The 21,970-nt window shown below is 37.1% G+C and overlaps 5 protein-coding genes across 5 annotated transcripts; 2 read left to right on the top strand and 3 right to left on the bottom strand.

Annotated features, from left to right (window-relative positions):
* Nucleotides 1-4,969: 4,969 nt before the first annotated feature.
* Nucleotides 4,970-5,994, bottom strand: LOC129722277 (ribonuclease P protein subunit p29). Its single transcript, XM_055675601.1, has 4 exons — nucleotides 5,857-5,994; nucleotides 5,482-5,794; nucleotides 5,279-5,424; nucleotides 4,970-5,222 (listed from the first exon to the last, which is right to left on the bottom strand). The coding sequence occupies exons 1-4, from the start codon at nucleotides 5,858-5,860 to the stop codon at nucleotides 5,083-5,085; spliced, it is 603 nt and encodes a 200-aa protein (XP_055531576.1). The 5' UTR covers nucleotides 5,861-5,994; the 3' UTR covers nucleotides 4,970-5,082.
* A 904-nt stretch (nucleotides 5,995-6,898) lies between these two features.
* Nucleotides 6,899-7,300, top strand: LOC129722279 (cytochrome b-c1 complex subunit 9). The gene is made up of 2 exons (XM_055675604.1): nucleotides 6,899-7,126; nucleotides 7,191-7,300. The coding sequence occupies exons 1-2, from the start codon at nucleotides 6,995-6,997 to the stop codon at nucleotides 7,227-7,229; spliced, it is 171 nt and encodes a 56-aa protein (XP_055531579.1). The 5' UTR covers nucleotides 6,899-6,994; the 3' UTR covers nucleotides 7,230-7,300.
* LOC129722278 (39S ribosomal protein L18, mitochondrial) lies at nucleotides 7,227-8,068 on the bottom strand. Its single transcript, XM_055675602.1, has 3 exons — nucleotides 7,793-8,068; nucleotides 7,576-7,726; nucleotides 7,227-7,512 (listed from the first exon to the last, which is right to left on the bottom strand). Exons 1-3 carry the CDS (start codon nucleotides 7,957-7,959, stop codon nucleotides 7,315-7,317), a joined length of 516 nt encoding a protein of 171 aa, XP_055531577.1. The 5' UTR covers nucleotides 7,960-8,068; the 3' UTR covers nucleotides 7,227-7,314.
* A 7,873-nt stretch (nucleotides 8,069-15,941) lies between these two features.
* LOC129724480 (probable arginine--tRNA ligase, cytoplasmic) lies at nucleotides 15,942-18,357 on the top strand. The gene is made up of 5 exons (XM_055679417.1): nucleotides 15,942-16,108; nucleotides 16,176-16,313; nucleotides 16,367-17,767; nucleotides 17,821-18,127; nucleotides 18,191-18,357. The coding sequence occupies exons 1-5, from the start codon at nucleotides 16,064-16,066 to the stop codon at nucleotides 18,298-18,300; spliced, it is 2,001 nt and encodes a 666-aa protein (XP_055535392.1). The 5' UTR covers nucleotides 15,942-16,063; the 3' UTR covers nucleotides 18,301-18,357.
* Nucleotides 18,358-18,557: 200 nt separating this feature from the next.
* On the bottom strand, nucleotides 18,558-19,771 carry LOC129724481 (transmembrane emp24 domain-containing protein 2). The gene is made up of 4 exons (XM_055679418.1): nucleotides 19,301-19,771; nucleotides 19,062-19,243; nucleotides 18,855-19,007; nucleotides 18,558-18,799 (listed from the first exon to the last, which is right to left on the bottom strand). The coding sequence occupies exons 1-4, from the start codon at nucleotides 19,428-19,430 to the stop codon at nucleotides 18,650-18,652; spliced, it is 615 nt and encodes a 204-aa protein (XP_055535393.1). The 5' UTR covers nucleotides 19,431-19,771; the 3' UTR covers nucleotides 18,558-18,649.
* Nucleotides 19,772-21,970: the final 2,199 nt, after the last annotated feature.

Below are 21,970 nucleotides of genomic sequence, written 5' to 3' on the forward strand. Positions count from 1 at the left end.
TCATTTGTCAAGTGCCAAAAATTCACCTTGATTTTCACATGTTTGTTATTAAACTTTTAGTACATTCTATATTTCTAAAATGCAAAAGCTTCATTAATGACTGACTTGTAGCAACAATAAATTATAATTCAGGAAAAAAGACCACGTGTTCATTTCGTTAACATTTCATTTCGCCCCCTCAATTATTCTGGCGTCTCGGTTTTCGTTTTTCTGCTAGTTTAATTTGTTTTTTTTTTTCAACTTCACAACCCTCATACCATTTTGTACCAAAATTGTGGTCTATGATTTTCAAATACTATCAAAACTGCCATTTCAATCCCTCAACATCAAGACGTAACGCGCGCAAAAATTTTAATCAACATATTTCAAGAATCAAATAACTCAGACTTTTTCGCAACTCTTTTGCCTTCGATTTTTGAAAGAAGAATAAAAATCGCTCTGAATCGCTTGAATGGCAGTTGGCTTAGAAAATGCAGCTCTTTCATAGCGAATTTCTTTATTCCACTGGGTCAGTGGAAATCTACGCAGGAACAGAAAGCGATATTGCGATTTATGATGCAAGAAAGAAACGCCAGATAGCCCCAAATGGGCTCTGGGAATAAAGAAATTCGCTATCAGATGATATAAAAAAACTGGTATAGCTAAACAACCCCATTTAATCCATTTTTCGCGATTTCTCAGTTCGATAAGTTGTCATTCACTGGCACTGCTGCCAAGATACCGAGCGAGCTGCAAATACTGCACTAGATAGCGCTAATCATGGTGTGTCTGTACCATCTCTATATATGGTGTAACGATGTTTTATAAAGCAGAATCAGCCATAATGAAGTAAATTTCTACACAAGAATTATCGCATCTAAAACATTGGATTTTCTCACGCATCTTTATAACGGCGCATTTTTTGAATATATCAAACGAAAGGCCTTGAGTTGCACTACAAAACTTATTATTTGGATTTCAATCCTAGATCTGTTGGCAAGAGAAAAACTGCTGTGCAAATCACCTCCTTTTTTCAGAAAAATGCGAATATCTCGTCATATATTCTCGATAGCAACTTCTAATAACGCTCATTTTGTTTCCTTTATAGATTAGAATAAACATGCTAATTTTTATGAAAATCGATTCACTTTATGCAAAGTTATAACAATTTTACGCTTTTAACTGTTTTTGGACGTCAATTTTTGACATGCTTTTTACCTCACTTACCCCTTTTCAAAAAACCTGACATTATGCGAAACATTGTTCTATTATATAGATAAACAAACCCTGGAAGTTTCAGTCCTATCGGAGAACCTCGAAACAAGACCTCGTTGCGGTCTACGCGAACTGGCTCTTAAGCAGTTCTGATGTCCTGTCAACCTCCATCGATCATCTCGAAGTGAATTTATGGCATTTCAGCGTTACAGCGTATCTGCCCAATTGTTCGATTGAGTTCCGAATTAAAACAATTTAAATTGATTCAGAATTTTTTCAATATTGCGCGAAGATTGCCTTTGGTGCGCAGAATTATTACGGTTTACAGTATTTGATTTTGTAATTACTTAAATCGATGATTTCCCTTGAATATGAGACCGATTTCAAAAATCAATATAATCATCCGGTAGATAACTGATCGTCTTTTTGACTTCTGTAACTGTTGAACTTTTCTTCAAATTAAGCTGCTGATCCTGCAAATTCATTATCTTCTTGAGAACAATGAAACAAAATTTTGATTGAACAAAAGGTTTGGTTTGATTAAACACAGACAAACAACAACTCGTAGCTCTGTGGTTAGCGATGTCGATCGGATAGCTCTCCCACACGGTTGAAATATCGGGTTCGATTCCCGATCAGGTCGAGGATCTTTTCGAGCTGGAAATTTTCTCGACTCAGCACTGCGGCACGGTGTATCGTTGTACTTGTCCTACAACATGTAAAATGTGCCAAAAACAATATCTATAACCACTGGAGTAGCGTGGTGGGGGCGGCGAGGGCGGTCCGCCCCGGGTGTCACCCTCTAGGGGGTGACACCCATGAGGAAAATTTCCATACGTGTCACCTTCAAGAGGGTGATATCCGTGAGATTAACTATCAATTAGGTGGAGGTCGGGGTGAAACCGTCGAAAATTATATAAATTTGCTGTTAAGATTGTAATCTCAACCAATTTTAGATTTAGTGCAATTGAAAACGAACGTGCTAACTCTCACAATTTTTTATAGCAAAATGATTTCACTGCAACCTGGTGGGGGTGACACCCAGAGAAAAAGGGGTGACACCCGAACTTCTCGCCCCGGGTGTCACCCGGTCACGCTACGCCACTGTCTATAACGAACTCAACGAAAATTTTGGTTGAATTATAGCTTATTAAGCTGCTATTCGGTGGACTTCGGCTGAAATAATAAGATATTATACAACAAAATTGTTCCCCGGGAATTCTCTTAACGTATCTAGTTGATCAAGACCGCTATTAGCCCCCCAGGCTAGCGTGCGATATTGTTGTTGTTGGTGGGTTGGGCATGTCGTAAGGATGTCGGACGACAGCCCGGTAAAGATGGTACTTAAAACCAATCCGTCAGGGGCACAGCGGGCATGGTGGATCGATCAGGTAGAAGACGACCTCACACCAAATTTTTATTGCTGGAAACCAGCAAAATTTGCTGATTTTTGGTGTGCTGTGTTTCCAGCAATCTGTTCAGCAAATTGAAATTTGCTGATTATTCAGTAAAGCCTGTATTACACTCTTTGACCGAGCGTCAAATATTTGGCACTTTTTGACAGATAAAAATTTGGTCAAATATAATTGTTTGCCACTCTCCAATTTTAACATGGGTCAAACACGGGCAAACAATAACCATGATGTCAAATAAATTTGTCCATTATGTCAGAAGGTCAAATATTTGACCATTAGACAAAGCTTGTACTACAGGCTTAATGCTCAATTGCATAAAAGTGACAGATCGTTTGCTGCATGTTCAGTAAAACAAAATACAACTTGCTGGTTGTCAGCTATGACAATTTGCTGTACATTCAGCAAAGCATAAATCAATTTACTGGTTAACCAGTTAGTTCAAGGGAACCATGTTTCCCTCAGGCACCAGCTTCCATCCGCCCATTGGATCATGTTGTTTAGAGATGTATGATTATCATTTCAACCTTAAAGTTCATCTAGCCCAGCATTGACTTAGCTATAGTCCCATATCCGCTATCAGGAGCTTAGCAATGATCCCGTACCAGCTGCACAGCGATTAGGCGCGTTTACTAATGACAGCTTGACGTAAAATATTTTGACATATCAATTCTTTCGCTGGATTCCAGCAAACATTCATTTACTGTTTTCTGTTCAGCAAATAGATTTGCTGTATTTTCGCGAATCACTGAATCGATTACTGGTTTTCAGTAAATTCATCGATGAAATACTGGTTTACAGCAAAAATAAAATTACTAAACGAAATTCAGTAAATTGTAGAACTGAATTACAGTAAACTTTTGAAAAAAATTCTGTGATTCAGTAAACAAGTGATTTGCTGATAAACTTTCAGCAATGTACTTTGCTGAACCATAAAGAGAAATTTTGGTGTGACGGACACTACGGCAGAATGCAGAGCTGAGCTACGTACAGCAAAGGCACACCACGACTTGGGACTGTTTGGTAACAGTACCAGGTACATTTTTGCCGTTCTCCTAGAAAGGTATAGCAATCACTTGCAAAACCGAAGATATAAAAGTGCTCCAAAGGGCCGAATGGCATATATCACTCGACTCAGCTCGACGAGCTGAGCATTTTCTGAGATGACTGGACCGATTTTCATGAAATTAATTGCAAATGAAAGGTCTTGTTGTCCTATAAGACCCTATTCAATTTTATTGTAATCGGATTTCTAGTTTAGAGGTTATGTATCAAAATGTAAAAATCAAGAAACATTTTTATTTCTAAAACCACACAACTGATTTGAACAAAATTGGTTTCAAATGAACGGGCTACCTAAAAAACCCTCAACTTTTGAATTTTATAAAGATTGAACTTGTGGTTCAAAAGTTATGAAAAGAAACGTGTTTTCAAGACTAAGAGCAATAAGTGTCTTGTCTAATCACTCGTCGTGTTCCGTCTGTGTTCGCGATTATTGAAGCGTTCATGTTAATCTATTTTTATAAATAATAAGTTTGAATGAGAAAGGCTCGGTCTGACCGCTAGGTGGATTAATTAAGGTTTTTTAACAGAGAGGAAGGCTACGGGAAACGTCGAAGGAAAACTTTATATTGAAACCAGTATTGTAATTCCCTGAAGCAATACCTAGCGGTGGTCCCGGGAAGTATTAGGGGCTGGATACTGGAGGGGTTTTAGTAAGTGTGGTCACTGGCTGACGCTGGCCTCACACTCCCTGAGGTTGGTCACCTCAGGCGTTTTATTGCAAATTCCCCTCCACCTGAAATAAGAAAAACGGTATTGCATAAAATTCGTCGGTATTGCATAAATTTACCGACAGTTAAAATGTCAGCCCAGTTATTATTCAAGTCAAAAAATTAACCGGTTCTGTAATCGGAAAAATCATCTTCAAATCTGAAAAAAAAATTCCCCGTTGTTTACAAAAACTGCACTTGTACCTACTGGCAAAAGCTTACGAAAATCTATAAACCTTTTGAGAAAGTCTGTGAAATTATGAGGAGACTCTGACAAAAATTGACAGATACAGAGAAAAACCTTCAAATACCTGCAAATCAATATGACCATACACCGTACGCTTAAACAAAAAGATTTTTCATTCTGAAAAATTACATTTTTCAAACAAATCTGCACCAGGGATATCCTCTGATGGCAACCCTGTTACATAATTTAACGATATGTCTAATCTGAAATTTGAATAGATATTCATTTACCAAACTCACAATGCTTGCCAATATTTCAATGATTCTAAAGAGGGAAGTATTGAATATCTCATCCTTTGTTTAATTTACTTGTGCTACTATCGCTACTATTAAAGGATACTCGAGTAAACATATCCATTTTGCTTCATGCAATTTATTTGATCCCAGTATGTCAGGTTAAATGCTGTGGATTACCAACATTAAACCCGACATGTTTGACATAAATTTTAGTTTATTATTCATAATAGATCGCATTCCAAAAATGTTTTTAATTTCCTAACGGATCTTTCCGCCGGCCTATAATATAAATGCTTTCCGAACACAGTAATATCTACATTGTTCCAATGAATTTTAAACACTGAATCATTTTTGGGGATTGCTAAAATTCAAAATAAATGTTACACACTTTTCGAGAATATAGCTAACAATGCTTACTTCGTAGCTTGTTGTCTTTAGAAACAATTTTAAAAGTTCCTTTTGTTTCTAATACTACAATGCCTTTGATTCCTACAAGACTAGGATTTTTTGCGCGATCTATTGTCATTTTTGCACCATGAAAGTCCGCTTTCAATAAATCCAATCTAAAGAAGACAGTTATTTAGCCATAGTTAGTCACCAAATATCAACTTTTTCATTACACAAATTGATTATATTGTGGATCCGTTGCAGACGGTAGCTTCTCCTTGTCTAAAAATCGAGCTACATAACCGCACCAAAGTCTGTGCAAAGGAACAATCTGTCTGTAGCTTATCGTGTCGTGCGGTAGAGTATAGATGCCCATTTGTGAAATCTCCTTTCGAGATAATTTCTTACGTTTATTAAACGGCCGCGATGTTTTCAAAGATTTTTGCTTTTTCGATATTTTTAGTTTCTCAGTAGAACGCCCTTTTGTTTCACGGAAACGTTGTCGTTCTTTGGGTTGAATAAGACTCTCCATAAAGTTGGTGGTTTCTATGAAACGTTATATGAGAAAGTTATAGTGTATACATACAATGAAATTCATAGAGATATACCCATTTTTATCAAATTTTTATATGAGTTCGAAAATATGCACAGAAAGTTCCGAACAACAAAATAAGCAAGTGATAGGAAACCGGGTTAGGCTGAGTTGATATCTCACCATCGAACTAGAGATGCCAGATTGTTTTAAAAAATATCGATACTGCTCGAAAATCTGAAAATCCGCTTAATTATGTAGCGATTTTGGGGCGATTTTTATTGTTCATTTAAAAATCGATGGACAATGATATAAAATTCTAAAAAATTACACCAGAAAATTACACTCTTTTAGCTGAACTATAAAAATCCGAAATACATGAATAGTTAAACAGCCCAATTGTCGCCAGTCGACAACTACAATTTTCAACAAACTAAAAACTAAATTCAAAAATGTTTGAAAAACAAACTGGCACCTACGCTTGTAACGCCTGTGGAGAGTTTTCATTTCCAGCCTGTGAACAGCGATGCCAGATTGGAAGACATGTCTTCAAATGGAAGACATTTACCCTGCGGTGAAGACATCTTAGTTTGTGAAGACAAATGGAGGACATTCAAATATATGAGAAGACTTGAGAAAATATGTGATATTTTTTTTTTGCTCGACAGTTTTCGATTTGCCGGTTACTTTTTCAGGCTTTGGTCGGTCCTAAGCAGGGGCCTATAAACGTCAACATTTTGCCTACCGATCATATATTCATCACGGCGGTGATATTTCATTTCAAATACTTACAAAACTTATCTTATTCATTGAAAGTGCACATTGTACTGAAAACAAATGTTGAGCTCTTGTTTTTTCCATCTAAAACGACATTTACTCGAGAATAAGTCTACCGAAAAAATGGGACGTTTACTCTATTTCACTTGTTTTAGGGCAATAGTGGGTACCAGAAACGCTGGTATCAGAATCAATGAGTGGTAGATGGAAAATGTATGGATTTTGACAGCCACAAGAGCCCCCTGGTCCTAACGAACCATCTCGGGTTGGAAGACATTTTTTATTGGCACGTGAAGATATTTGGAAAAATGACCTAGCATCCCTGCCTGTGAATGACATTATTGCTGTCAAAAAATATAACACAGCAAAGTGCAAATCTTTGTGAAGGTGAAGAACTTGCTTTCGTGTGGTTGCTGTTCGTCGAATTTTGAATCAAAATGAAGGTGTTGAATAATCTGATTTTGAAACGATCGTCCACCTATTTCGCCGGCATTGCTCTCAGCGTATTCTTTTTTGAACGCGCTTTCGATTTAGGCACCGACGCTTTTTTCAGATCATACAACAAGGGGGTAAGTTATTTATTGGTTACTTATTGTATAATTACATAACCAAATGTTTTGACATCTTTTCTAGAAACTATGGGATGACATCAAACACAAATACGAACAATAGTTTATTAAATGTGTACAATTTAATGACTCAATAATCTGAACAGTAACTAATAAATTGTAGCGAGAACTGAAGTGAGTTGTTTCTACTATTCTAAAATTTCCCAAGGCTTCTCGGGACGTACCATATCCCACGGCTGAACTGGTTTAATTCGGTCAGGTTCATGAAGACTAATTCCGCACTCAATCAGAACTTTAAGGAATTTATCAACTTTTCCATCCGGCTTCGGCTGCAAATCACATCGCATCTCTGTCAATCCCGCCTCAATACAACGAAATGCAAAAATCTAAAAAAAATCAGACCGATATTATTCAATAACATACTCCACATTGTCATTAAACAGAGTTACCTTTGCTAAATTAATATACGCGGAGGTATCGTTCCCTTTGAATAAATGTTGCTTGATAGCCCATTCGGATGTACTGCTTTCTATCACCGTGCCGTTTTGAAAGTGATTCAGCTTGGCAGTCACATATTTATTGCTCGAAGATAACTCCAATCTATAAAGTTTCATATTAGTCAGAACTACTTTTTTAATTGTCATTTTTTACAGTAATATATTTTACTTGTGCCAATAACTGCGCCCCGGTTTCTCAAGATGATAACCATCAGCCCTGTACGCTATGCGTAACCGTTCAAGATTCCGGGGATTTCTATTAATGATATACCGGGCACCAACTTCAACTTTGTTCAAATCCTGTATTTTATGAAAAATTCTCTTCGAACTTGACATATTGATGCTTAGACTAAAACTTCCATGCAATGCTTTGAAAACTCAAAGTTGAAATTCAAAAACACTACGAGCAAATTTCATTAATCCACTAACCCAATGACAGAGATGCCAGATGTTTTTGAAAAATGTCTGCAACTGCTCGAAAACACGGAAAAATCTGCTTGATATCTGAAAAAAATCTATCCATGGTTCGAAAAAATGTCGCTCACGCAGGCAAAGGTCTGTAAAAATCTGCACACATTTTGAGTAAATCTGCGTAAATACAAGGAGACTCTGACAAAAGTTTGCAGAAACTATTGTAAATCTGCAAATATCTGCGAATCAATAAAAATTTGCACACGAACTCTAAAAATCTGCGTTTTGTAGACAAATCTGCACATCTGGTTTCCCTGCCCAATGAGTTTCGATCTGGTGGCAGGGTTGCCACATTTAAATCTGTGTTTTCCCTTGAAAAAATCTAAGCATCTGTATCTGGAACAAAAATATCTGTAAAATAAATCTGTATTGTTTAAACATAAAGAACTTTGTATTTTTTTAAGTTTTTATGGTACATAAACAAAATTTCTAGCTTAAAACGTGTGACGAGTTGAAAATATGTTCAATTTGCTTAACATTTATTGAAATAAAATTTGGAGTGTTTTAAAAAATTAATGTCAATTTCGAAAAATCTGTAAATCTGTACTTTTCGACGAAAATCTGTATATCTGTATATACAGATTCTGTACCGTTACTTCGGCCAAAAATCTGTGAAATACAGATTAATATGTACATGTGGCATCCCTGTCTGGTGGAGGGAGAAGCCAGGGATGCCAGGTCATTTTTCCAAATGTCTTCACGTTCTAATAAAAAATCACAAGAGGGTTGTGTGCAAAGCCACGCCCGCAAGGATGAAGTAAAATACTTTTACAAGAAAGAAAACCCGGCTGCTTGCGTGTCAATCATTTTTTAATTTGTTGTTCAATTCAATATCGGATGAGATACCGATCACATCTTGGAGTTATCACTGACAGTGAGAATAAAGTATTCATTGTGATAAAATGAACAGTGAAAAGCTGATTTAACCCTCAGAACTAGACGGCTCATGTGTTGTCAATATGAGTCAACTTTTCACTGAATGCATTTACTAGTGCACTACTGCTGCTGTTGGTAAGGGAGGACTGTTGTTGTCGCTGTCTAGAACTATCATAAGCGGCTTCGACTGAAACAGGCTTTTATATAGGGATGAAAAACCTATCGATAGTAGTAGGAAATCATCGATAACTAACTAATCGATAACTAAAATGTCACACTGCATCAGCTGGCCCTGCTTATATAGATGCTGAGACCAACGTCAACCGCTGCGCTATCCCCGTTGCCACAGTAGTGGACGCTTCCGTTGCCATTGGTATCCGCTGCCCTGCATCACCTGGTCCTGCTTTCGATGCTGAGACGCGCTCCGCTATCCGTTGCCATACCACAGCTGTGGCCGTTATCCGGTGCACTGCTACTGCTGCTGTATCCACTGCTGCTGCAAGGGAGGACTGCTCCTGTTGCAGTCTAGAATTATAATGAGCGGCTTCGAGTGGAACAGGCTCTTATATAGGCCAAATTGCACATTTCAAATGGCAAGGTCTATGATTCAGTCGACCGTGCTTGGGAAGCAATCATATAACGACCAATCAGAAGCCGAATTTTTCGTTTTGACAAGGCTTGACTATTTTCAATAGTACAATAGTTTGAATAATAAAATTACAATTATCTGCATTTGAGAAAAATCTTAGAAGATTTTCCAATCTATTGCTGCAAGAACGAAGGAAATCCATCGAATACTAACCGATTTATTAGCATTTGAAATTGGACATATTTTTCACTTTTTTCGGTTTTAGATTTTCATTTTACATCCCTATGTAGCCGAACTTCCTGAGAGAAGTATTCTACTTCAAAAAATGTCTTCACATGTCTGCCAACTCGAGATGGCTCGTTATAACCGACCAAAGACCAGAGATGCCAGACTTTTTTTTGACAAGTCTGTATAATCCATAAAAATGTCTGTATAAGCCTGTATACCGCTGCGAAAAAAAGTTACCGATACATTGATATCTAATTATTTGTCGACCTGTCAGATTGTTTTGTTTTATTGCTTGTTTTGATTGTTCTTTTTCGAGTCTATCATAGTTGGTCGATTAATCGATAACTAATTTATCTTTTAAATCTAAGTAACACATAGAAGTAAGAGTCTTTTCCGTGATAAAAATCGTCGTCCGTCGTAATGTAACTAAACTGATACATGATGGCAGAAGTCTCGCGGTTATAAAAATAGTACCATCAAGGTTTGGGACATTTTAAGCAATTCTTCAACGTTGGATATTGCTCCGAATAGAACAAACGGTCTTTTCACCAATATAACCTGCATGGAAATCGATCGAGACAATCAGCTGTTTGTTACTGGGGGCGAAACAGGCAGATTAGTGCCCACGGGGCCGATAAAAACCCCGATAGCCTGACTCGATTCCCGTTGTCATGATTTCACTCTCAAAAACGCATGATTAATATGTTCAGCAAAGTGTTCAGTTCCTAGTTCACTTTTTCCAGCAACGGCTACAGTGACTTTTGGTTTTTGTGTTCGTTTTTTTTTTGTGTATACTGGTAAAACCATTATGTAGAATATCAGATATCTGTGTAATATCTGTATTATACTAAATGTCTGTATAAAATCTGTAGGCTTATGCGTGTCTGTATCGCAACACAGAAAGTCTGTATAATACAGATTTGTCTGTATATCTGGCATCTCTGCCAAAGACTGAAAAAATTACTACACGCTCGTAAATAATAACTCTAAAATGAGTAACATTTGACGCATTTTCGTAAAAAGTGGAACAACTCTTAAATTGAGTAACTCCACAAATACTCGAAACTGAGTAACACTAGGCGTCTTTAAAATGAGTCATTATTACTCAAAATTTGAGTACGACATTACTCATTTTTTGGGTACAGTTCAGTTTCATTACTGGCTAGAAATCCGCCACGGCCAATAAACGACACCACATCAATAATTACCTTGTAATAAAAGTAAACAGTTATAATGCCTTTTGAGGCGCACACAATGAAAAAACATATGTCACAAACTGAAGCACATCGTAATCATCTTTCAAAATGGACGTCGTTATATGCGACGTTACTCAGAAAGAAGTTATATGAAGGGAACCCAAAAAGTGAGTCAAAGTTACTCAAAATCAAAAAGGACTTCTACTCATTTTTTGACGTCTACGAACATCGTTCTAAACTGAGTCAGAGTTGCTCAGTTCATGAGTTATTATTTACGAGCGTGTAGCAAATCGACAACTGTCGAGCAAAAAAAAGGTCACCATCTCTGCAAAATGCGGGTCATATTCAAAGATATTTCTTGGGTCATATTCACATATTTTCTTATGTCTTCACATATTTTCGAATGTCTTCCATTTGTCTTCACAAACAAGGATATCTTCATCGCAGGGTTAATGTCTTCCATTTGAAGCCATGTCTTCCAATCTGGCATCGCTGGGAGCAGCCAACCTAAAACTGCTGTCAAAAACAGGGATACCAGCTGTGCAGATTTATCCGCAAAACGCAGATTGTTTCTCGAATCACCGATAGATTTTTTTTTCAGACTTCAAGCAGATTTTTCCGGATTTTCGAGCAGTTGCAGACATTTTTCAAAAACATCTGGTATCTCTGCATTTTTCTAAAACATCTGACCTGGCGTGATGCTCGAAGCGCAGCGTAAAATTTCAGTTTTAGCCCCTACCAACGCACGTAAATAACGATGTTGTTTCTTTATTCCTGGATGGATTTGCACTGATTCAGTGGAATAAAGGAATTCGCTACAAAAACAACATACAACAGCATTCTGGAAAACGTCTGCAGCTTAGGGATGGGAAACATATCGATAATTATTGATAGTTGCCGTCTATCGATAGAAATTTGGCCTTGCCGTTGTTCAAAGAGACTTCGAAGCCTGTTTACTCTCACACCGAAATCCTCTTTGAAACTATTTCTAATTGAGAGATTTTGCATTTTTGCTCACTCTAACTAGTACGAACAACGACGAGATTTTGCATAATTGCGAACTGTGTGTGCGTATATAGTTTAAAATCTTGTTCCTGTGCACAACGGAAGCAACATTTTGTTTTTCTTCATCTGCTTCCATCTGTCAAACTATCGATAATTATCGATAGTATAAGGCTGAGAGCATAAGGGAATTATCGACACCTATTTCAGGTGATTTCCCATCCCTATTGTACTCGAAAACTGAACAATTAGCTTGAAACACGAAAAAGCTAGTAATACTCAGAGGGAGAGATATGCGAAGAGAGTGTTGTGAGCCAAACGAAGATGTCAAAATTCGAGCCAAACGAACAAGAAAGGTAATACATTGAAAGGTATTGCAATAAGGTTCAATAAAGAATATTTTTACACGTTTTTACACGTTTTTCATGTTTTATTGCTAAAATATGAATTAAAACGCTCCAAAGTTGCTTCATCACAGTGATTTTTAATTGGTGGTTCACAAACCCTTTGTATGGTCTACAGCATAATGATGAAAGTATATAAAATTAAACATAAACATAAAATTTAACACCTTCATGGATTTTGTGGTGTACTTTATTATTCCCCAGGACTTCCACCGTCACCATCAGTTATACGAGCTGAATAAAAAAGTTAGTGAACATTGCGTCTTGAGAAGAGATCTGGCACCTCTGATATGTGAAACCTAGTTGCCAAATCAGCGTTTTTTTTCATCGCTTAATTCTCCCTAAGGGGAGACAAATGGGTATAAATTTGCATCCACTTTGGGAACCACTCGCTGATTCGCTAAAATTGAAAACCCCGACTGCGTTAAAATTTATCATCAGGCTTGCTGGCAGTGTTGCTGAGCAACATTGTTCGTTGTTTTAATTTATGTTTTTTTAATTATGTCACCTGTTACAATCTAAAGTAATTTCAACTGAACATTAAAAAAAAGTACAAAGCGTACAAATACGGGCGTAGTAAGAGATCCGACTTGGATCATCACTAATATCAATTACCAAAAGATCCAAAAGTGCGCAAGGAGTTATTACGGTTTTGCATGAAGCATAAGAACAGCATACCGCTGCTCAATGTCGGGAGTAAATAGTGTAGTGTGAGCTTATTTCTACTTTTAATCCGTTTTGGATTAAGTTTGGAACATACCTGTTGAGGCATATTGCTTGTGCGGAGAGTACAATTCAAATGGGACATTCAATGAATCATAATCATTGATGGATGACACGTTCGATTTTAAGTATATTAAAGATGCAGATTCTCCGGTAACCCTCAGACGGTTAAACCACATACATAAGACATACGTAACACTGGCGTTTTTTTCTGGCACACGTTGCCCCAGAGTACTCCGTACCTCGTCCTGTCATACTGCTCGACAAATAATGAACAAAATGAATTTTCTTTTTCTCGGCTTTATCGAGCCCCAAAGAAAATCCCGTAAGGAACTGTCAAAAAGTTATTTACAAAATCAATGCAACATTTTTCGAGTAGGAACGAGACAAATGCAGGGCTGCGCAGGTACACTGCCTTAAAAAACAACTCAAACAGTGATTTTATTCTGAGTGTGGTACCATTCGAGTAGTTCATTTTGTACCAACTTTTTTGGAAGATTTCTTCCTGAGTGTTACGTATGTCTTATGTATTAGGTTAAACTATCGCCTACAGGAGGAATTGTGCATAATGGTGATAAAAAGCATTAAAAACATTCAAGTATTTTCCAAGTGAATGGCATCACGTACGAAAAATACAACAGGGATCATCGAGGTGGATGAGGAAGAATAGTAAGAAGCCAGATGTCGCTCCTTAGATCTCTCCCTCTGAGGATCTCTACACTCTGAAAAATACGCACGTAAAATCCACCTGAAAAATCACGTAAGTGACTGACCTTAAGAAAATCTGCCATTTTACGTGACGTTAGTAACTTTCACCTAAACTTCACGTACGATTCACTGTCAATTCAAGTACAATCGGTATATGGTTACAGCGCGTTGGTATTTGTGTTTTTTAACTTTGTTAGTGTTAGTGCGGCTGTGGTTTGACGTTTCCGACAACGATGTTTACGGGATTTTTTAGTATGCAGAAAAGTCAATATGGCGGACAAAGGACTCCTGAGCTGCTTCAGCTAATTCACTATTGACAAACACGCAATGTAAGTAGCCAGAATAATATTCATATTATCAAACGAAAAATATAAATCTTTTAAATTTTCAGTTGGTGAATTCTTTCCGGAACGATTGGAATCATCAACAGGTAGCTTCGAGCAAAACATCTCCGGCACCAGCTGCGGATGAACGGTTGACAATCGTTCCGGCCAATCCTGTTTCTCTCCTGTCGGAAATATCGATTCGGAGAATGTAATTATTTGTTGAAAATTTAAAATAAATTTTATTCATCATATGCGCCATGTATTTATTTACTTAAAGATCACGTGGATTCCATCTGAATAACACGTAAAAAGTACTTGAAAATCATGTGGGGTTTATGCGTTTTATTTTGGTTTCACCTAAATATCACGTAAAAAGGTACGTGAAAATCAGGTAACAATTACCTGACCAACACCTGGTTGATTGACACTAACACACTGACACATGGTCGGCTTTCGAAAAATCGGCAAAAGTTACGTGAAAAGGTGGATGACAATCAGTACGTATCACCCGGTAAATTTTACGTGCATTTTTTTCAGAGTGTAGAAAAAACCTGTTCACTGAAAATAAATCACACGCTAATCCCTAATGCTCTTTACATATGAATGTCAATACACGAGCCTAGTCATTCTATTATGTCGACTCATATCGATTTTTATTGAAATCCACGGTATTTTAACGTGTTTTGGCATTTGACGCGTGTAAGCATTGGAATCTGAGTGTAAAATGACTGATTTTGGTATGAATGACATGGCAAGCCGAAGTGTAAGACACTTGATTTTAAGATGTGAACTGAAACGTAAGTTTATTCCACGTGGATATGAAATGTTCCATCTATTAGCACAGAAGTAAGTGGAATCCACTTGGCAGTAACGTGTCGATTTTTTACAGTGTTGATAATATTTAAATGTTGCCAAATTATCATCTGCACTGGAAGAATAAAAATATTATTTTCTTCCAAAACTCCGTACTTGTAAAATTTGTGTTACATATAGCAAATTTCTTTTTTCCAGTGGGTCAGTGGAAACCTGCGTGAGAATAGAAAAGCGATATTGCCATTAAAAGAGATTTTCAAGCCTGTTCGCACTTACGCGAACTCTCATATGCGATTGTCAAAATGTGTGTGATGACAAAAGCAAAATATTTCCATCCTTCTTTTTCTCATACAAGTTTCAGCACCTTCGTAGTATCGAATAGGAACTAAATAATCTTATCTGGTGATGTGTGTCCGTTTTCTTTGAAAGAAGATTTATTTGCGGATTTCGAGTGGATTTGTCGAGCAGTAGCAAACATTTTTCAAAAACATCTGGCCGATTTTTGTCAGAGTCTCCTTGTATTTACGCAGATTTACTCAAAATGTGTGCAGATATTTACAGACCTTTGCCTGCGTGAGCGACATTTTTTCGAACCACGGATAGATTTTTTTCAGATATCAAGCAGATTTTTCCGGGTTTTCGATCGGTTGCAGACATTTTTCAAAAACATCTGGCATCTCTGCGTCTGGCACAGGGAAACCAGATGTGCAGATTTGTCTGCAAAACGCAGATTTCTAGAGTTTGTGTGCAGATTTTTATTGATTCGCAGATATTTGCAGACTTTCAATAGTTTCCGCAGATTGTTGTCAGGATCTCCTCATATTTACGCAGATTTTTTCAAAATATGTGCAGATTTTTGCAGACTTTTGCCTGCTTAAGCTAAATTTTTTCGAATCACGGATAGATTTTTTTCAGATCTCAAGCAGATTTTTCCGGTTCTTCGGGCAGTTGCAGACATTTTCCAAAAACATCTGGCATCTCTGGTCTGGCATCTCTGATTTGTTTACATGTTCAACATCAGCACGTTTCGGCGTTTCGTAAAAATTACAAACGTTGCTGTTTGTGTCATACTTAAAACAGTTAAAGTAAGAATATTATCGTAAAATGGAAACCAATATCCAGTCAGAAAAAGCAAGACTAGCAAAAATTGTAAGCATTTGTATGAAGATAGTATTTGTAACTGCCTAGTATCATAACCTTCTTCGTTCTCTTGAAGGAACATGAAATTCATCAATTACGTGCAGTCATTGAAGGTACACGTAGCAACAATAGTCTAGCAAGCGATAACCCGGAACTTGGAAAGCTACAAGTAGAAAATATGAAGCTTAAGCACCGTTTGGAAATTCTCAACCGAGTATGAATGTAATTCGTATGAAAACTATCGGCTAATATCTTTTGTAATTCAAGGCAATTGCAGCTGAACGAAATGCATCATCGGCGAACCAATCAGGAGGACCTATATCCATACTAGAAACATTAACCTCGCTTTTCACAGAAGCAATTGCCACAGCATTTCCTGAAGTATGCAAAGACGTTCCGACTGTGATAACAGTTTCAAGTTCACCCAAATTCGGTGACTATCAGTGCAACAATGCAATGCAATTGGTACAAAAGTATAAGGCATTAGGTGTTACGAAAAATCCTCGTGATATTGCCAGCCAAATGATGGCGGAACTACCAAAGTCACCGATTATAAGTAAAGTGGAAATTGCCGGTGCAGGATACGTGAATGTATTTTTGGATAAAAATTTTAGCGCATCAGCAATTATGTCAATACTACAACAAGGGGTGAAACCACCCCGTTGCGAGAAGAAACGTGTCATAGTTGATTTCTCAGCACCAAACATTGCCAAGGAAATGCATGTTGGACATTTACGATCCACCATCATTGGAGAATCAATCAGTCGCTTTCTAGAGTTTCTTGGCCATGACGTTCTTCGTCTGAATCACGTTGGCGATTGGGGTACTCAGTTCGGAATGTTGATTGCTCATTTACAGGACCGCTTTCCTGATTATGTGAGGATTTCTCCGCCTATTGAAGACTTGCAAGCTTTTTACAAAGAAAGTAAAGCACGATTTGATTCCGACGAAGAGTTCAAAAAACGTGCCTATAGTTGTGTAGTGAAGCTGCAGAGTGGAGATCCCGCATCACTGAAAGCATGGACGTTAATTTGTGATGTTTCTCGCAGGGAATTTCAACGTATATACGATCGTTTGGATGTAACAATCATTGAGCGGGGGGAGTCGTTTTACCAGAAACGGATGGAAGTTATTGTTGAAGAATTGTCTTCACAAGGATTTCTAGAAGAAGATGACGGTAGAAAAATAATGTGGGGCGAAAATCGAGAAGCGATTCCACTTACTATTGTGAAATCAGACGGTGGCTTTACTTACGACACCTCGGATATGGCGGCAATCAAACAGCGTCTGCAAGAGGAGAAAGGTGAATGGTTAATTTATGTTACAGATGCTGGACAGGCCACACATTTTCAGGTAGTATTCTCCTGTGCACGTCGTGCTAAAATACTTGATCCAACTGTGCATCGTGTTGATCATGTTGGATTCGGTGTTGTGTTAGGAGAAGATGGCAAGAAATTTAAAACTCGTTCAGGAGATACAATCAAACTGACCGAACTGCTAGACGAGGGGCTGAAGCGATCGCTTAATAAATTATTAGATAAAGAACGAGATAAAGTACTTACACCAGAGGAACTCAAGGCAGCGCAAGAATCTGTCGCATACGGCTGTATTAAATATGCTGATTTGTCCCATAACCGAAACAACGAGTATATTTTTTCTTTCGATAAGGTTTGTAAATTATCAATTCATACACTGAAAACTTTTGAATATTAAAATTTCAGATGTTGGAGGACAAAGGCAACACAGCTGTGTATTTGCTCTATGCTTACACTCGCATTCGTTCTATTGCTCGTAATTGTGGTGGAGATTTTGCCAACGGCATCGAAAAAGTGATTGCCAGTACCAAGTTAAGCTTAGAACATGAAAAAGAATGGAAACTAGCTAAGGTACTACTGAAGTTTACGGATGTGATGAAACTCATTTCAGAGAATCTGTGCTTGCATCATCTCTGTGATTTCGTTTATGAGGTTAGCACTACGTTTACTGAGTTCTATGATGTCTGTTACTGCATTGAGAAAAATAAACAAGGTATAGAAACACTTTTTGACACAATTGGTTCATGATAAAATAATAAAAGTTTCGCTTTTTTAGGGGAAATAGTTAAAATTAATGCTGGTCGGGTATTGTTGTGTGAAGCAACCTCACGAGTTTTGAAAAAATGCTTCCATATACTAGGTTTGAAGCCGCTGCACAAAATTTGAATTCTGTTTTAATTTTTTGGACTTCAATAAAAGTTATACAAATATTTGAATATTTCATTGCAATGCGATTCTAATTTCATACAATATAGTTGAACCGCCCTGATGTTTACCAGTAAAACATTTAATTATCCGTATCGCAGTTTTAACTAAATCCAAGTCGGTCGTCTAGTTTTATTGGGCTAGTGTTAAATTCAAATGACCGTTTGATCAAATGATCAACACCCTCTAATTAAAAAGTTAATGACTTACGACACAACTGATGTTAGGACAAATACTTAAATTGGATGATACCTTTTTATTCTTAGCAAGCCAAAAAAACAAAATGTTTTTTATTGAAATTAATCCAAGCTTACACGACCCTCTTGACTTCGAAAAATCGTTTAAGATAGTACACTTGTCCAACCGTCATCACCACCAGCACTAGCGCTTCGAAAACAGACCACATAACAACACGAGAATTTGTGCTTTCATTGATCGTGCGGTGGATACGATCTCTTACCTGAAAATATGTGTTTTGTATAATCAATTTAATCATCAAGAACAAGGCATCTTACGTGCATATAGTCTTGTTCATGCTTAATACTGGTCAACGTTCCCGACAGTTCCTTTATCATGTCCTCCAATTTTGTATGTCCAACCTCACCTTCATTTACTGCTCCTATCGTTCCTTTCGGTGTTTCTCCAATTTCCATTGAAAACATGACAACCTGTGAAGAATTCCATAAAGTTTCATCTAACCCCTATCTTAGCAATTGACTAACCTTTGGTGTTAGTGTTGACATTTTATTACTGAAACAGTAATGATAGACACCGGTTTCATATGCGGAGAAGGTGTATTTTCCAGAGGATTCCTTCTCTCCCTGATAGATTACTTTTTGATCTGGTCCAATGATGCGTACTTCTATATCCAAAAATCCGCCCTCGATAGTTTCGAACATTAGACCTAAAATTTTGTTACTCAATATATAATTCTTTACGTCCGTGTAAACACTATGCATACCTAACTTAGTACCACCTTCTGCACGGTCGAAAAAGCATTCCTCCGAATGCGCGTCGACGGTAATGAAATATCCATAACCCAAACGAACACAACTTACTAATAGGATAATCAGAGAATGGAGATTCTTCATTTTACGATACTTGAATGATAATTTCCAAAAATATTTCTAGCGCCACGTAACGTCGTTTATATTTCAGTACGGTTGATCTCTTCGCTTTCGTGATTTTTTTGACAGTTCCAGAGATGCCAGATGTTTTTGAAAAATATCTACAACTGCTCAAGAACCGGAAAAATCTGAAAAAAGCTATCCGCGATTCGAAAAATCTGCACACATTTTGACAAAGTCTACGTGAATATTAGGAGACTCTGATAAACATCTTCAGAAACTATGGAAAAACTAAAAATATCAGCAAATCGATAAAAATCTGCACACGGACTCTAAAAATCTGCGTTTAGTAGACAAATCTGAACATCTGGTATCCCTGCACGCTCGGCCATTTTTACTCTAAATTGAGTAAATTTACTCATTTCACTCATTTACTAAAGCTCGTAAAAAATAACTCTAAAATGAGTAACATTTGACGTATTTTCGTAAAAAGTTCCACTTTTTAACTCTTAAATTGAGTAACTTCATAAATACTCAAAACTGAGTAACACTAGGCGTCTTTAAAATGAGTCATTATTACTCAAAATTTGAGTACGACATTACTCATTTTTTGGGTACTCTTCAGTTTCATTACTGGCTAGAAATCCGCCACGGCCACGAAACGACACCACATGGTCATCAATAATTACCTTGTAATAAAAGTAAACAGTTATAATGCCTTCAGAGGCGCACACAATGAAAAAACATATGTCACAAACTGAAGCACATCGTAATCATCTTTCAAAATGGACGTTACTCAGAAAGAAGTTATATGAAGGGAACCCAAAAAGTGAGTCAAAGTTACTCAAAATCAAAAAGGACTTCTACTCATTTTTTGACGTCTACGAACATCGTTCTAAACTGAGTCAGAGTTGCTCAGTTCATGAGTTATTATTTACGAGCGTGAGTTAAAGTTTGACCGACTGAATTTCCGTCGATCTGGCAGCCGCTCTAAAATTTCAAAGAACCAGCAACATTGCAAAAAATAAAAGTCATTACATGACTACTCGTATTTTCAGTTTCATAGTTTTTTGTTTCAGTTCGTTTTGCTACATATAGTAGTGAAAAAATGAAATGCTGTTTCCTATTCTGTTCAAATCGAACATCACGAAATTTTGAAAACATAAGCTATTTTCGATTCCCCACCAATAAAAATCATCACCGAAAATGGCTTGAGTTTTGTGAATTACCGGAGGATTTTTTAATAACAGAAACGACACGTCTTTGTAGCGTAAGTTTGGCGTTTTGAAAATATCAATCCGAATAAAAAAATGTTTTGCAGTTCCACTTTAATCACGATGATTTATGCTCCGCGTCGGAGAATGAAAAAGCAATAAAAGTTACCGGAACCTGTGTATAAGTTTGTGGCTCAGTGAGACACCGGATAATATGTCGATTGATTACGCTCACTCCAAACAAGCTACCCAATGTCCGTTGAAAATTCCATGTATCGCCAACAGCCGTAGTAACTCAGAATCTCATCCAGTTGTCAACAGTGAGGAAAAACAAAATTAAAAATTAATCAGAAGCAAAAGATCAGAGACAATAGAAAGGAGGTCTATAACGTAATGATTTTTGTCATCATTAAAAAAATAAAATATTGTGAAGATTTTTGGAATTCAATGTTTTGTTTTTTGTTATATTCGAGTTTCATCTCTTTTTTCGCATTTTGCTATTGCTAAATTACAATACTTCCCATCTACTAAGACAAACTTGACATGTCAAACATTCTTATGTTCGATTGGAACGAGTTTTGACAGTTCGATTGGAACTTTTCAGTGACAGTCGTCCAAACTTTAACTCTAGGGCTTTATCATTTACTTATTTCAATTTCATACACGCTCGTTCATTTTTACTCTAAATTGGTTAGAAAGTACTCACTTTTGTATTTTGTTTCAAAATGTCAAAAAATGAGTAACATTGATTAACGAAATTGAGTTACTTTCACTCAGTTTTCGTATTTTTTTGTTGTACTTACTTTTGGGTAACCGTTCATTTTATATCAGTTTGCTGTAAACAAAAGCTAGGCCGCAGACAGACGTCCAAGCTGAGTTCCAAACTTGTGTAAAGTTTTTTGTAGTAGCAATCCGTAACCAGATAGCGCTACCAGTACCGCCAGCCTCGTGCACCAGCGAAAAAAAATGTATTGTAGCGATAAGGTCACCAGGCGGCGCTAGTATACAAGTGATTTATAACGCCATTTACTTTGAAAATTTACACGGAAATTTTGATCAATGTTGTTCTTGCTTGGACGTCTGTCTGTGGCTAGGCTTTTAACAGTTATCCCTGTTTGTTTCGCTCATTCGTACATGAATTTAGTTTTGAAAGTACTGAATCGAATAGTTTACAATAAAATAACAATCCGCTATTTGATATATGAGCCACAAGTTAGATAAATGTGTGCTGCAGTAGTGAGGGAACGAAATGCGAAGAATAAGTGCATAAAAACATCGGATACATCCGCTTGTTCGAATAACTTTTGTTTTTGTTACATTGATTTTGTAACATATTGATCAAGCTATTTG

Source organism: Wyeomyia smithii, chromosome 2 (genome assembly GCF_029784165.1).
Source record: "Wyeomyia smithii strain HCP4-BCI-WySm-NY-G18 chromosome 2, ASM2978416v1, whole genome shotgun sequence".
Classification (NCBI taxonomy): domain Eukaryota; kingdom Metazoa; phylum Arthropoda; class Insecta; order Diptera; family Culicidae; genus Wyeomyia; species Wyeomyia smithii.

What these genes read in the sequence shown, in the direction of transcription:
- LOC129722278 (XM_055675602.1), bottom strand. Translation starts at nt 7,959, where the DNA reads ATGTCAAGTTCGAAGAGAATTTTTCATAAAATACAGGATTTGAACAAA. An exon ending in GGGCGCAGTTATTGGCACAA is followed by an intron (nt 7,727 to 7,792) that starts GTAAAATATATT and finishes GAAACTTTATAG; the next exon opens with ATTGGAGTTATCTTCGAGCA. An exon ending in CGTATATTAATTTAGCAAAG is followed by an intron (nt 7,513 to 7,575) that starts GTAACTCTGTTT and finishes GATTTTTTTTAG; the next exon opens with ATTTTTGCATTTCGTTGTAT.
- LOC129722279 (XM_055675604.1), top strand. Translation starts at nt 6,995, where the DNA reads ATGAAGGTGTTGAATAATCTGATTTTGAAACGATCGTCCACCTATTTC. An exon ending in TCAGATCATACAACAAGGGG is followed by an intron (nt 7,127 to 7,190) that starts GTAAGTTATTTA and finishes CATCTTTTCTAG; the next exon opens with AAACTATGGGATGACATCAA.
- LOC129722277 (XM_055675601.1), bottom strand. An exon ending in CCACAATATAATCAATTTGT is followed by an intron (nt 5,425 to 5,481) that starts GTAATGAAAAAG and finishes TGTCTTCTTTAG; the next exon opens with ATTGGATTTATTGAAAGCGG. An exon ending in TAAAGACAACAAGCTACGAA is followed by an intron (nt 5,223 to 5,278) that starts GTAAGCATTGTT and finishes TTTGAATTTTAG; the next exon opens with CAATCCCCAAAAATGATTCA.
- LOC129724481 (XM_055679418.1), bottom strand. Translation starts at nt 19,430, where the DNA reads ATGAAGAATCTCCATTCTCTGATTATCCTATTAGTAAGTTGTGTTCGT. An exon ending in AGAAGGTGGTACTAAGTTAG is followed by an intron (nt 19,244 to 19,300) that starts GTATGCATAGTG and finishes ACAAAATTTTAG; the next exon opens with GTCTAATGTTCGAAACTATC. An exon ending in ATGAACAAGACTATATGCAC is followed by an intron (nt 18,800 to 18,854) that starts GTAAGATGCCTT and finishes ACATATTTTCAG; the next exon opens with GTAAGAGATCGTATCCACCG.
- LOC129724480 (XM_055679417.1), top strand. Translation starts at nt 16,064, where the DNA reads ATGGAAACCAATATCCAGTCAGAAAAAGCAAGACTAGCAAAAATT. An exon ending in GTTTGGAAATTCTCAACCGA is followed by an intron (nt 16,314 to 16,366) that starts GTATGAATGTAA and finishes TTGTAATTCAAG; the next exon opens with GCAATTGCAGCTGAACGAAA. An exon ending in ATATTTTTTCTTTCGATAAG is followed by an intron (nt 17,768 to 17,820) that starts GTTTGTAAATTA and finishes TTAAAATTTCAG; the next exon opens with ATGTTGGAGGACAAAGGCAA.